At 38.9% G+C, this 14,134-nt stretch overlaps 1 protein-coding gene across 2 annotated transcripts in view; it reads right to left on the bottom strand.

Annotated features, from left to right (window-relative positions):
- LNPEP (leucyl and cystinyl aminopeptidase) overlaps positions 1-13,523 on the bottom strand; it is a 49,747-nt gene extending 36,224 nt beyond the window's left edge. For both annotated transcript variants that reach the window (XM_074532637.1, XM_074532636.1), the window contains exon 1: positions 13,251-13,523. Coding sequence is in view for 1 of the 2 variants with exons in the window: in XM_074532636.1 (XP_074388737.1) it covers positions 13,251-13,269 (19 nt within the window). In the remaining variant the exon portion in view is untranslated. The remainder of the gene's footprint in view (positions 1-13,250) is intronic.
- Positions 13,524-14,134: the final 611 nt, after the last annotated feature.

Genomic DNA, 14,134 nt, shown 5'->3' with positions numbered 1-14,134 from the left:
AGGCCTGTAGCTTAGGCTGCAGCGAGAGCAGACGCCTTCAGTGACAGCTGTTAAGCCAGAAGCAGCACTCAGAGGTTTGAGCAAAAGTTAACTGAACACAAAAGGCTTCTAGCGGCTCAACAAGTCTTGAAGTTGTAGAATAAGTAGGACAAACTTATCTTCACACTGGTGCTGAAAGTCACTGATGCAGACAATAGAAAAATAAAATCAAAGGCTATGCTTAACAACAGCTGTCCTAATGATACCCGCACTTAAAAACATAGGCCTCTCTTTTCCTCTTTAAAACAGAGGTTTAAAAAAGAGATAAAGGTGTTACTTGATAGTTCAACAATTATCTTTTATGGGAGGAATTACTTTGAATCTCAGCTGTCCAAGTGAAAACAGCATCTCATCTGAGCTCTCCTCTACGAAGCAGTTATTTTGATGTCCTCAAATTTCTCCCAAAACAGTCATGCAGTGTCTTGTGTTTATGGATCCTTTTTTCTTGGCTCCTAGAGCCATTTTTCCAATTTCATTATACAGCCATTTTTCAAATTTCATTATATGTAAACTCCAGCTAAGAGCAACAAAAACACTCAGAAAATTATTTGTTACTGACATTTCCACTTTTCAGCTGCTCTGCTTTTGTAGCTGTCCAATTTAAAACTTGTGTGAAAATACCCAGGCTGTGTTCATAACAATTTCTGCAGTTCAAATACATAAAATACAGGTAAAGAGTAGGTTATTTAAAAGAAAAAACAAACAAGTAAACAGAAGTCTAAAATTAATTTCTTGTTGAAAAACAAAACCCACAATTTGGAGGCAATTTTCCCATTTGCATTTCTATAACCAGTTCTCAGAGAGACTGAGTTACTGTCGGGGCTTGGGGTCAAAACACCTAAAGAAGTGTAGCTTAAACATTCAGTTGCTGTTACTTCTGAAATAAAATGATGATCAGTAAGCAGTTTCTCTTCATAGGGATAAAAACGAAGCAGAACTTTGGTTAAAGTTACCTCATCAACTCACAGAGCCAGTGCTGAATGATGAAGGAACTGAGGTCAGTATAGAGATTTAATGTCTTCTATCCAGAAATTTAGTTCTTATTTAGTTAAATCTGGTTTAGGATATTTCTTTTTTTATTTACTCTATCAATTACTCTAAATCTAGAGTAAATTACTCTAAATCTAAGTGACTTGAAATAACAACGGAAAATTTAGAGCCAAAATGCTGAGTTAAGTTACTTAACTTTACACTAGTTTCCATACAATATAAAGAATTCCCATTTTTACATCAGATTTCAACAACATATTCTGGAGAAAAACAAAAACCACATAAAACCACTAACCACGTTACTTAGTTTCTTTCCAACCTACTGAAAGGTGGTTAGTGAGGTGGGCTGTTGGTCTCTTCTCTCAGGTAGCAAATGACAGCACAAGAGGAAATGGCCTCAAGTTAGGAAAAATTTCCTCATCAAAAGTGTTATCAAGCTTTGGAACACCCAGCTGGCCAGGGAAGTGATGGAGTCATCATCCTTGGAGGTATGTAAGGACACATGGATGCAGCACTAAGTTTAGTGGTATACTTGCCAATGTTAGCTTAGTGGATGTAATCCATGATCCTAAAGGTCTTTTCCAAAATAAATGATTCTGTGACTTGATAAATAATTGCTTAGCATGGGGACTTCTAATATTAGGTATAAATTCTATAAATCTAATCTAATTAAGTAAATTGTACAATTTGTAGACCATCTTAATTTATTTGCTGATGCCATACTGTATTCCTAGCAGTTGAAACTGACAAAACACCCCTCTGAGCATTACTGGGCCTATTCCCCCACCCAGCTCACCACTGCCTGTAACAGAAGGTACATCAACCCCTCAGCACATCCCACTATCCTTTCCCAGATACCAGTGTTGAGGATAATGCAGACAGTGTTTTGTTTTTCATTCTCCTCTTTTCTCTTTTTCTCCTTTCATAACAACAGGTTTGGACATCCAGCTGCTGCTATCCAGCAGAAGATTAAATAATTAAAAATTATTTAATTTAATTAATTAAAAAGAAGGAAGCTCTTCCTACTTCTCCTGTGAGCACTACATTCACTGACTCACTGTGGGACTGTATGCCTATTTCCAGGAGCAGTTAACACAGGAATTAGTGTAGTTCCTTATTCTGAAAGCTTGCAACAGTCACCAGCTCTTAACTACCCCCTTCCTTACCTTGGTTTCCATGCAAAGATACAAGCCTCGCTTAGCTCTTCTAACTCCCTGCTCTCCCACTGCATATGTCTTGTCTGGCCATAGCTTGAAAAGAAATGCCTCAAAACTTTAGAAGAAGCAATTAGAAAAAAAAACTTTGAAGTGGAAAAAATACTTAACTAACAAATATTAATTTTAAAAATTGCTTTTCTGTTCTTCTAAAATATCACCCCACAGAAGTTATATCAGTTTTGCTGAACTTTTCTCACAGACAACTGTTTTACAGCATAGTCAGTAAATAATCCCTGTTGCCACCTGCCTACTCTTTGGGACAAAGAAATTCAAAGGAAACCTATCCAAAATGCTAACTAAAACCTCAAGCTTTAATGGGTCAGGGCAAGCAGTGGTGTTTGTAGTCCTATCCTCCCTCCCACAGAGAAAAGGAAGAGTAAGGAGGAACATCAAGTAAAAAGTTATATTTATTCAGAGTGTTCATGAAAGCAAATTACTCATGGCATTTCTGGACCCTGAACTCAACATAAAAACTCCAAAGACTGGCTACATGGATCTTACAGGAGACAAGCACAACTCCTCAAATTCAAGACATGCTCAAATCTGAGTTCACACATTTACAGGCAAAAAAAAAAAAAATCCTGAAGATTTACTTATGAAATCTAATTTTTGAAAGATAATGTACTTTGTTAGTGAACAATGTGTAAGTAAAACATAAGAATAAAACAAGTAAAAATCTTCATATTTTAAAAACTTTCAGCAAAATTGTGTCTAGAAGCAGGGATTAACGTCACTGTATTAACACTTAAATATTGCATTACACTATTTCATCTTGTGGGTAAGTGTCAACAGATACATCACATCAGACATTAAAAATCACTGAATTGTAATAAGCAGTGACTTTTGACAAGGCTGCCTTTTAATTTTACAATATTTTCAGCATGCTTCAAGAACTTGTTTATTTATTATTATTCCTTGTCATATCAATTTAGCCCTTCCTTCTATAATGCGAATTACTTCCTTCACTGTTATGCCCTGGGCTGTCTCAACTCATCCATTAAAAATTCTGTGTTTGGAGGGAATCAAGAAAAGCTTATCTTATCTCTTCCAATAAGCTTGCTCAGCAAACAAAGCCCATGTCCACAAACACATTACTTATGTTAAGATTCTTACTAAAGATTTCCTTCTTCTCTACCATGTCTCCCTAATCATTCCATACATTATAAGTTCCTCCCGAGCAAGAAAATAATTCAATTCTACACAGAAAAATTATTTGCTCTTACTAAAGCAGGACAGTACACAACTACTGTACAGTCATTCATGTAATTTCAAACCTGCATCTGTCTGCAGTAAGAAAACAGTTATAACCTTTACTCAGCTAACAAAGACAAAGCAAGCCACTGGAATGTTGTGGAGAGTTTTGTCAGAGTGGCTTGATGAGAGAGGACACAGCTGAATTAATTTGGGAAAGATGTCCTAACTAGGGCAGAGACGGGCAGAGGCCTTTTTGTGTCTGTAGCAGGACAAAGAATGGAAAAGTACAAGACCATGGTTAGTTCCAAATCTTGCAGGTGTGAGATAACGTGTCCTGGATCCTCGCAAAACATGATAAAGAAATGGACAGTGAGGCAGGAGAGATAGAGAACCTAGTCTCAAAGGAATGTGGATGAGTTAATGCTATAGTTTAACCAACAGATTGCTTGGCTTACAGAATATTCATAAGCTCATTATTTGCTGTATAAGTGTTTAATACTTTTTCAATAAAGCGGGCCATGATGAACCAACTGGTGTCCTGGTCTCCTTCCTCCGACAGAATGTCACAGAAATCACAAGTTCTAGTGGAAAGCCAGCCCTCTGCCTTCATTTCACCGCAGTTTCACCTACAACTTTGGAGCTGGGGCTTCTTTTTGCTTGCATGTACGCAGCTTTTGCTTTCCTCGTCTTCATCTCCCGACTTTTCCTTTTTTTTTGCCCTTGTGATTCTTTCCCCCGTCCTGCTGCATGGAATTAAGCATTTGGCTACATGGGGATTAGCTGCCTATCACAGTTTACCTACAACAAGAAGATTTAAGCAGAATTTTTACTTACTGTATAGTCAATGTAAAGGGTTAATATACAGCCACTCAGAGGAAAACATAAGTCTTTGCATTTAGGAACAAAAACTTTCATGCTGCAGTTATTTTAAATGTGTTAAACCTTACTTTAAGAACCTTTACAGGAGAACAATATTTCTGGGGAAAAAGAAAGGCTAGGCTGCTACAAAATAGATATCACCATTTTTCTCTCGCAAATTACTGAATTCAAACAGAAAAAGGAAATAATCCAATGGGGAAAAAATCCCAAACAAATGAAGAAGTATTAAGCAATATGAAGCACTGCTATGAGAATCTGAATCATCCATGGGATTTTCCTGCTTTTTAGAGACAGAACAGAAAGTACAGGTAAGCTAAGAGCAAGTTCTTAATTCCCACTATGCAGCAAGATTATATATGCGTTGCATATTTTTAATAGACCAAAACTGGACACATATACATTTATATATACACTTTCATATGCTGAATGCAACTAAAAAAACATTAAAGAAGAAATTTTTAAAAAGGCACACAGACTCCAGTAAAACAAAAGAGGGTTTGTTGTTTTTTGTGTATCAACATCTACATGCAAACAGATATGATGACTCCATATGATTTTAATAAATACTGTTACACTCCTTAATAAATACTTTTAAAAGACAGACCGTACCTAACATCTGCTCACAACTTGAACCACATATGCCACTCTGTAAGGGCTGATTTCAAGATACAAATAACTGGTAGAGGCTTAGAAGACTCTGTATAGTTAAGTATATATCATGACTTCTAATGGACAGACAAAAGGTCTTCAAAACAGATGCTGGTTTTGGGAGAAAAAAACCCCTTCTTTCTCAAAAAAACCTCATAACTTGAAAATGAATAGACTTTCCTGTATTGCAAAGGGGGACAAATTTTGCTTTCCACTCCAAACTACACGAGAGAACTCAAGCTCCAAGCCTTACAAGGTCACTTGCCCTTTGAAGCTATACTCCAAGGTCTCCTTCTGCTTTTTAATTGTTTATGTGGGTTTTAAAAATCAATGTGAGATAAACAGTGCAGTGACAAGCTTCTGTACATAGACTGGAATAAAACCCTGCCAATTAACTGTATAACAGAAATTAAAACAATGTGTGATTATGCATTTTAAGACCCTCTCTTATCTGAAGTTGCCATAACAAATATGAGCGAGGAGTGTAATTTCAAGGAAGTCAGTGTTTATTAGTCTTGGGTGCTTCTAAAAGGTTCTCTTCCTGATTTTTAAGCAAAGTACCATTGCATTTGCTTTGTCAGGACCTCAGATTGAAGAACTACATGGATCAATTACATTTCACCATTTACCAGTTAGATTTAAATGTAAATAGCCAGGATACTATGGAGCCTTCCATGTTATCAACAAAAAGAAAATATCATAGAAGGGGAAAAAGTTAATAGATATTTAGTGAATACTCCACCTAAACAACTGGTAAAAATTTGTAACTTATTTTTGTCATAATTATTCATCAGACATGAAATTAATGGACAGGTGTTGTCCATTAGCAATGAGGAGCTATGAGGAAATAAGAGGAGAACTTAAGGCTAACCAAACCAAGGTTAGTCTGGATTTTGATATCCAAGAGATGCAATATCACATCTGCTCACATTAACAGATTTTCAAGTTTAAATCTGGTACCAGTTAGGTTTCCTATGAGAAAATGCAGGGGAAATGGAGGGCAAGAAAGAGGACATAGTTTTAAATTACATTTTCATCTTTGGATATTTCTGAGAAGGAAAACCTTCCACAAGGTTGACGCAGTGTTCAATCCTCAGCCACTTGTTGAACAAAAAATGGGATAGGAAAGAAGTTTCTGCTTTAATTACAGAATATGATTGCTTTAGTTTCCTGCTTCCAGTCTCACCAAAGGTGTATATTGCAATTAAAATCACATAAAACGTTTAACCACGGGGCCTCAGGAAAAGGTCCTGAATCTTAAGAGACACACAGGAAGTTGTGTCTCAGATTTCTTGAGCTACTCAACTCCTATATTCAGAACTGCTGACAATCCTCTTCACAACACCTGTCCATTAATTTCACGTCTGATAAGTACCTCGTTCATCACTGCTGAGAATACAAAACATCTCTCTGCTGGTACCAGGTGTTTTGAAGTAAAAAAAATTTTGAGAGTTTTCTGAAACATCTAACTGTTAGGTATAGAACCTGACAGACTATATACAAACTGATGGTTGCCTAATCTTTTCGTTCTCTTGTTTGCTTTTAGCAATAAATGAATAGAATCATATCCTCTTGTCTTGAACACTCTCTACAGAGACAACCCGATATGCCTTCTGGATTACTACTCTTAGTTAATACCCACTTGACAACTCCAACCATCCCAAGCCATCTGCAGTCACACATTACGTGCTCATTGCTCCGTAACTGGTAGTCCGGTTCACAGAAAGCAAGATGCAATAATGCCTAGAGGTTATGGCCTAACACACCTAAGTTTTGTATCAACTTAATGGAGCAAAAATACATCTATCTACATTTTTCTCAGTCTCATAATACAACAAGAGAAAGAGCAGTGATAAAGAAAGAAGTAGCAGTGTGTCTGCCTGGTAGCTTAAGACATACTGAAATCTACATTGCTTCAAAAGCCTATCCAGGTATCATATATCAGCTTTGAAATTATCATCATAACAACCATCACCATGAGGGGTGTGGGAAGCTCAGATATCAGACACTTTTCAGAAGGTCCCTTGCAAGCGAAATCATTCAACGATTCACAATTATGATTATTCCTTCGTTCCAAAAGAGACACTAAAGCTTCATTAATATCTCCAGCAACGATAAAAAGTGCAGATTTGGACAGCAACTGACAGTTTATATATGTTGTATTGACAGCCACATTTTCTAAAAACCTACTGTTTGTTGTTCTCTTATAATGGTTTACAGGTCAGAATTATGAGGCCTCTAAAGCATATCAAAGCATTTTGATCTCCCACTAACAGAAGTCAGAACTTTTTCATTCATGAGAAATAGTAAAAGTGGTTCTACTAATATGCTACCGGCTCATTGCTACTGAAGAAACTATATACAACAGAAAGGCTTAAGTAAAAATCACCATTGGGCCCTAGAAAAGTAGGTGAATTAGGCACATTCTTAGTTTTGAACACAATCAATTCCCCATAAAAGTCAATGGCACTGTGGCAGAAGTACTGTTACACAAGAACTCCAGTTAACAGAAAATATTCCTTCAATGTCAGAGCAATTACAACCAAAGGAAAGCTCTCTGCACACAGTTATGCTTAGTAAAGCACGCTGAAACACTCCTCCAAACACCTTGGTGGTAGTTTTGATTGGAATAAAAAACAAATCCCAAAATCAAAACTCACCTTATTTCCACAAGAACAAAACAACTGACTGAAAGCATCTTGTGTTTCAGTGAAATCAGGATTCCACTTTTTCATTCTCCACCTGATGCGGTAAAGAAGACTTCTGCTTCAACAGACTACTGCATGCCCTAAATAACCCAGAAGAGCTGGCTCTAAGGTCTTCCTTGAACATCTATTTTGAGACAACACTCATGAAGCAATAAAGGACCAGCTGTGCCCTAGGGACACGAACTGCACAGAACCCAACACACCACGTTACCCTGAAATTCCTGTCCGTTTGATCAACCAGATGAGTTCTCCAGACATGTTCCCTCCCTTCCTTACTCCAAATTTCCTTCAGGAGTATCCATCTTTCTGTGTGCAAGACGGCACACGATTTCTTTGTGATTATTACATTTTAAGGTTAATATACTTCCACTATGTAAAGCAGTATCATAAACAGTCAAAACACAACTTCAAAAGGTACATATGTACTCTTTAAAATACTTTGAGGTAACTAAAACCCAGATCACACAAGATCTTGGTTTATTTTAAAAGTTAATATGATCTTATTTTAAGGTACTGTTGGACAGAAGTCTAAGCAGCAGCTACCATCCATATATTTCTCTCATAGACAAAGGAATAATATACTGCTCCCAAACATAAAGAAATCTCAGTGGTTTTGCTCTTCTACACAATCTTTGCTTTTGTACTCAAAGAAAAAAAAAAACCACCATTGTGCAGGAGAACCGGAATTTCACTGGACTTTCTTAAATAACTGAGTAAAAGATGAAAAACTTGAACTCTCTGAATTCATCACTACTTTAATCAGAGGATACATTAAATAAAGATAAATTCAGCTTCTTTGTACGTAATTGTTACACCAATGCCCATCTAATATGAAAACAGTATTCTGACTAGTGAAACAAAGAGAGGTGGTTTTATCCTTGCTTTTATTTGTTTGCAACTATTTTTATGGCAGTTGTTACAGAGCTTTATGCAGCATTCATTTATGTAGCCCCAGCAATGTAAAACATGGTTGCTCAACTTTACATCATCTTCCCAAAAAAGATGGCAAGACAGTCCTGGAATACTTTTACAGGTAGATACTGAGGTCCATAAGCTTTCGTTGTTTTTTACTTAGGAAGTAAACACACAGATACTCCATGGTTTCATTCTGCAAGTGGAAGACCAACTGCTTAATGGAAAAATACTAACAAATGGACAATAATGAGCACCTATACTCTCATCTTCAGACATTCTTTAACTCACTGAATTCCCCTTCTGAACATCCACTGCTTGGCAGAGGTTCACAGAGAATCAGCAAAAGCAAACACATATCAGATACATTGAAAAAACAGGTTTCTGCTCAGCTGACACAGGAACACAAGCACAGATACTACAACATGGCTTTGTGGAAAACTACAAGCCAGCACAATGCACTTGGACAATGTAAAACTCACACTCAGGAACAGATTAAATCAGAATTTTTTCCAGTAGTAATTGATGGGATAGGCAAACTACAGGGCAGAAAAGAAGACATTAAGAACAGACCTCTATGATGTTTTCTATCTACCACTGTACAAAAAAAAATTAAATTACCCAATATGCTGTTTAGGACTGAGTAACAGTTTAAGACAAACAGGAATCCTTCTGCCTCATGACACAACATTGTAAAACCTTGGCAGTCAAGGCTATGCCTGCTGTCCCCGACAGAATTAAAGCTATGCACACAGAACATGCTCCTTCAACCTCCAGTACACTTCCGTACTGAAATTAACACAAAGAACAAAATTATTTTAGAATTGACAAAACTACCTGAAATAACTAGACTTTGCAAGTAACATTTTCATTTTGTAAAGAACATTACCCAACTTGTTTTATTTCTGCTTTCCAAAAACCCCCCCACTTCTTCCCATGAGAGTCTTTTTATTTTGCTCATCAATCTAGTCCTGTAATTAGTATCAAAGTTTGCATCTGTTGTGTATGAAAAGGCTAAAAATAATTCAGGAATGTCAGTGAAAGTGAGTGCTATTTGCACTTCAGATCCTCACAAGTTATCCCATCTGCAGTGGCAAGTTCATGCATGCCACCTGTCTTAAATGAGAAACTCTGTAATAGCTCACTTCTCTTTTTTCCATACTAAGTAGAGAAGTGACATATTTAATGTAATAAACAGGAAATTATGAAATGACCTTTCAGAAACACATACAATCTAAAAAACAAGCAAAAGACTTGCAAAATAATTTGTACTGATGTCCAAGATGCAGATGTCCAAAATAACATATTTCCTTTAATCTGTATTTCACTTCTTTCACTTGCTTTTTTGTTTCTTTACATTTTAGTGAAACTGTTTAAGTAACAAATGACTAGTCAAAATAAAAAAAAAATCTGCTCATTGATTAAAAGCAGAATTCAAAGCAGAATTCAGAGGAATGGGAAACCATACATCTTAGGTGGAAAAATTCTGTGCAACAAATAAGCAAAACTTCTATGAGCTTTTAATTAAACTTTGATTATTTGTTCTGGGGGAAAAATCTCAAATTAAGAGCAGTCATGCAAATAGAGGAATCCATCTCAAAAAAAAATCCTACCAGTAACCATTTCTGGAACATTTACTACTTTATAGCATTCATAACTTTCAAGAAGAAGTGCAGATGGGACATCAGGAAAATGTCATTCCATTCACTGAGAGGGTGGCTGGTCACTGGAACAGGTTGTTGCATCAAGCCTACCAGAGATCACGGAATGTCTAGATGCCACTCTTAGTTACATGGTTTAGTTTTAGGTAGTCCTGAGAGGATCAGGGAGTTGGACTTAACGATCCTTATAGTCCCCTTCCAACCTGAGATATTCTATGGTTAACTCAGTTATTCCAGGAGCTAAAACTAAATATGCAATTAACTGCTCTTCCAGAGCTACAGACCTCATACACCATTTCCACCCAAAGTCCTAAGCAGTGAGGAAGACACAGCCTAGATCTCTTCAGAGAGGTCCCAAACTAAGTTTACAGTGCAGGGATGGGGGAAGAAGTAAAAAAAAAAAACAACAAAAAAAAAAAAAAAAAAAAAAAAAAAAAAAAAAACAACAAAAAAAAACAAAAAAACAAACAAACAAAAAAAAAAACCACAAAAACAAAAACAACCCAAGTTTATTTACTTTATCTGAGCATTTCCACAGGAGAAGCCATTCAAACAGTAAAGAGTTCAGCACACCCACTAGGATTTCAAGGAAAGGATAAGGGTTTCTTTGAACTTTGAAATGCATTATGACTGTGCTTTTTCTTTTATTTAAGAAAAATAATTCCAACCAAATACTGAACTAGAAAAGCAGGAATTTGTATCCACTTTAGTACATTTGCTGCCTTAAAGTCTATTTTAAGATACATACTCATTCAGACACAGCTCTACCCCCATAAATAAAAACAAGAAATTGTCTCATTGCTAGTTTGACCAATGGGTACCAGAGTGCTGAATCCAACTAAAATGCTTTTGCAAAATCTTAAGATCCAGCCTGGTCCCTCTTCCCCACGTTTTACAAGGGTAAAAACCCCAAAGAACTCAGAGAGCTACAAGTATAATATTGTAAGCCTCCTGTGATAGGCATGCTGTCTTCTCAATTTAAACAGCGCTTTGCACAGGAAGTCAACACGACTCACAAATAGAACTCATAAGTATTGTGTAAGGCAAAACAAAAATCCAGTTTATTTGGAAAATTTGATGCCTACAAAAGGTTCCAGACCACCAGGCATAAAAATAAAAATTCTATTCAAAAAGCCAATAATGTAAGCACCCTCTTCACTTCAGATTTTTTGCTGCTGCTATTGAGCACCAAATATGCCCCAAGATCATCAGAAATAAGGTGCAACATTTTTGCTCTAATATTTGCATATTCTCTGGGGCGTCTATTCCAGCAGAGCCAGCCCTCAGGAAGAAACTTATTGACCAACTTCAGCTCCAAATTTTCTTCCAGTCTTACCATGATCTTTAGTGTTTTTATTTCAGGGAACAAAATTAGGAAGCTCAGTGCATGAATATTGATTGCTTCTCGGCACCTTAAGCTACATGCTAAAGCCTGCAGGTACATTTCTTCCAGTTGCATGGAGCAGAATTTTTAAAACGTTTTATTGCACAGTGCAGCAATAGCATTATGCCAAACAGACCTTTAAAACAACATTTCATCTCTTTGAAAAAGAATGGCCTTAGCAAGATGACTTCAAAATTAAATTCTCCCCCAAACTGCACTACTCTTAAAGACAAGATCTTTTTATGATGCATACAAGAACGCACAAAACAACGCTGTGACTGAAATAGGCTGTAGCTGAAAGACCTTACACTAAGGCCAGGATTAACTAGAGAACCGAAATATCAACTGCTTGTAAAAATTGTAATTTTAGCATGACAATACGAAGAGGGGGAAAAAAAAGGGGGGGGTGTTGATCTTGCAAGTTACAACACCAAAATATGCCCAGAGCTCATGACTTTCAGTTTCTTTCAGATTCTAAACGGCAGCATCCAATGGCAGGGGATATTTCATGTGTTTCAAAAAAAGGGGAAATGCAAGGCAATGAAGATATATTTATAGATTCACAACATGGTTTACAGAACCTTAGAATGGATTAGAAGGAACCTTAAAGATCATTTAGGGCCAACCTCTTTGCCATGAGACAGAAAATTTATTTTTTAGCACATGGGTTTTTTTTAAAATACAATGCAGCAAACTCTACCTGATACTTTACCGATGGCTATCCAACATGCTTGCCATTTAACAGACCAAATCCCACCTGTAACAAAAGTGCTGCGTTTTCAGCAGGAAGGCTGTTGTTTTACCCACTGTCTAATTCCATATTTGGCCATGGTTGTGAATCTACCAGAACATACTTCAGTTTCAGTTTGATCTGAGAGCTTCATTTCCTCCTCTGCCCTGGACGGGTAGAATGTGTTACTATTAGTAGAGGCACAAGCAATACGGACTTTTCATGGCTTCATTTCAGGCACAAGCACAGAATGCACACACACTGCTGTATTACGAGGCCAGCAAACGCTCCCGTATGCCTATCTCTGAGCATATGCAACCACGTCGGAATTTCAAGCACTTCTGTCAGTGCATGGGCGCTCTGAAAGCTTTCTGGGTTTCAAGAACACCCTGAAATGCTATTTCGTACACGGCTTATACTTCTGTATTTTATTTCTCCGTCCGCTCGGGTTTGGGGGGGGCGGGGGGGGGGGGGGGGCGGTTGGAGGTACGTTCTGATGAGACTGCCCCGATCAGGAAAACGCCATGAACAGGGGGGCTGGTTCCTACTTCCCATCAGAATCATGATAGCTTTGGAACTCCAGACACCTATAAGGCGCCTTCGGTGGTGCCACACACGGCGAGCGTACACCTGGAGTTCAAGTGGCCCCAGCTTCCCAGTGTGAGACCCCGGCCGGGCAGTGAGAAGCGCAACAGCGCCGAAAAGGCGAGGGAGCTCTCTTCCCCTCTATCGTTCAAGACACCTATTCCTAATTAACATGGGACAATTTTCAAGCCGCAAACAACGAGGGCAGCAACACTACGAAACCTCTCGTTTTCCTCTGGACGTGGCTCCGCCGGGAGGCCCCGCGGCCCCGTCCCGGGCTCCGACGGCCGCCCAGGTACTCACCGCTGGGAAAGGGCTCCATCTTCCTCCCGGAGTCCGCTCTCAGCGGAGGCGCTGCCACGGCTCTTTACTCCTCCTCCTCCCGCCGCCGCATGCTCCTAGGACGGGCTCAGTCCGTACCGCCCCGCCGGGGCCGCAGCGCTATCAACCCACGGCTCCCTCCCCGCTCGGCAGCCTTTTCAGGCGAGGCAGCACCGACCAACCACCGCCCGCCGCTGCCTCAGCGCTCGCTTCCTCCTCGCCCCTGGCTGGGCCCCGCGGCACCGCCTCCTCCCCGCATGGGCCCGCCTCACGCCGGGGATGCCGGGGTGGGCTCCGGTCCCCGAGGGACCGAGTGTCGGGTCGCGGCGTCCCGTGGGCCGTTCCGCCGGGTGGGTGACCCGGCCGCTGCCGCACTGGGCTCGCCGCGAAGGCCGTGGCGCTGCTGCGGAGCCGGCTTTGCCTGCGTGTCCCTGCCGTGCGCCTTCCGTCGCAATTTAACCTTACTTTTTATTTAAACAAATAATTCCCTTAGTGTTCTGCTGTGCAAGACACAAGAATCAAAAGGCACAAGCGATTGTGTGAAATGTGATCAAACGATGCTACAAAGAAAGACTGGATAGTGTTCCAGGAACCAAACACAAAAGATCAAAACAATTAATTATACAAAGTGGACCTGGTATTTGTGAAAGAGAACCAGCCATACACGGTGGATGTCACCATGAAATATGGAAGTATTGAAACATTATCAGAAGTGGCTGCTGTGGGAAAAGTAAAGAAGTATAAACATCTTCAAGAACAAATTCTATAACTAAAAAATGTTACAAATATTGTATTTATGGGTTTTCTGTTTGGCTCATGTGGGAACTCTGAACTTTCGAAGGCCCTGGGTCTCTCTAGCTTGAGGA

The sequence above is a fragment of the Zonotrichia albicollis genome, chromosome Z (assembly GCF_047830755.1).
Source record: "Zonotrichia albicollis isolate bZonAlb1 chromosome Z, bZonAlb1.hap1, whole genome shotgun sequence".
NCBI classification, from domain to species: Eukaryota; Metazoa; Chordata; class Aves; order Passeriformes; family Passerellidae; genus Zonotrichia; species Zonotrichia albicollis.
The sequence above is the reverse complement of the archived record's forward strand: the minus strand, read 5'-3'. Positions and strand labels throughout refer to the sequence as shown.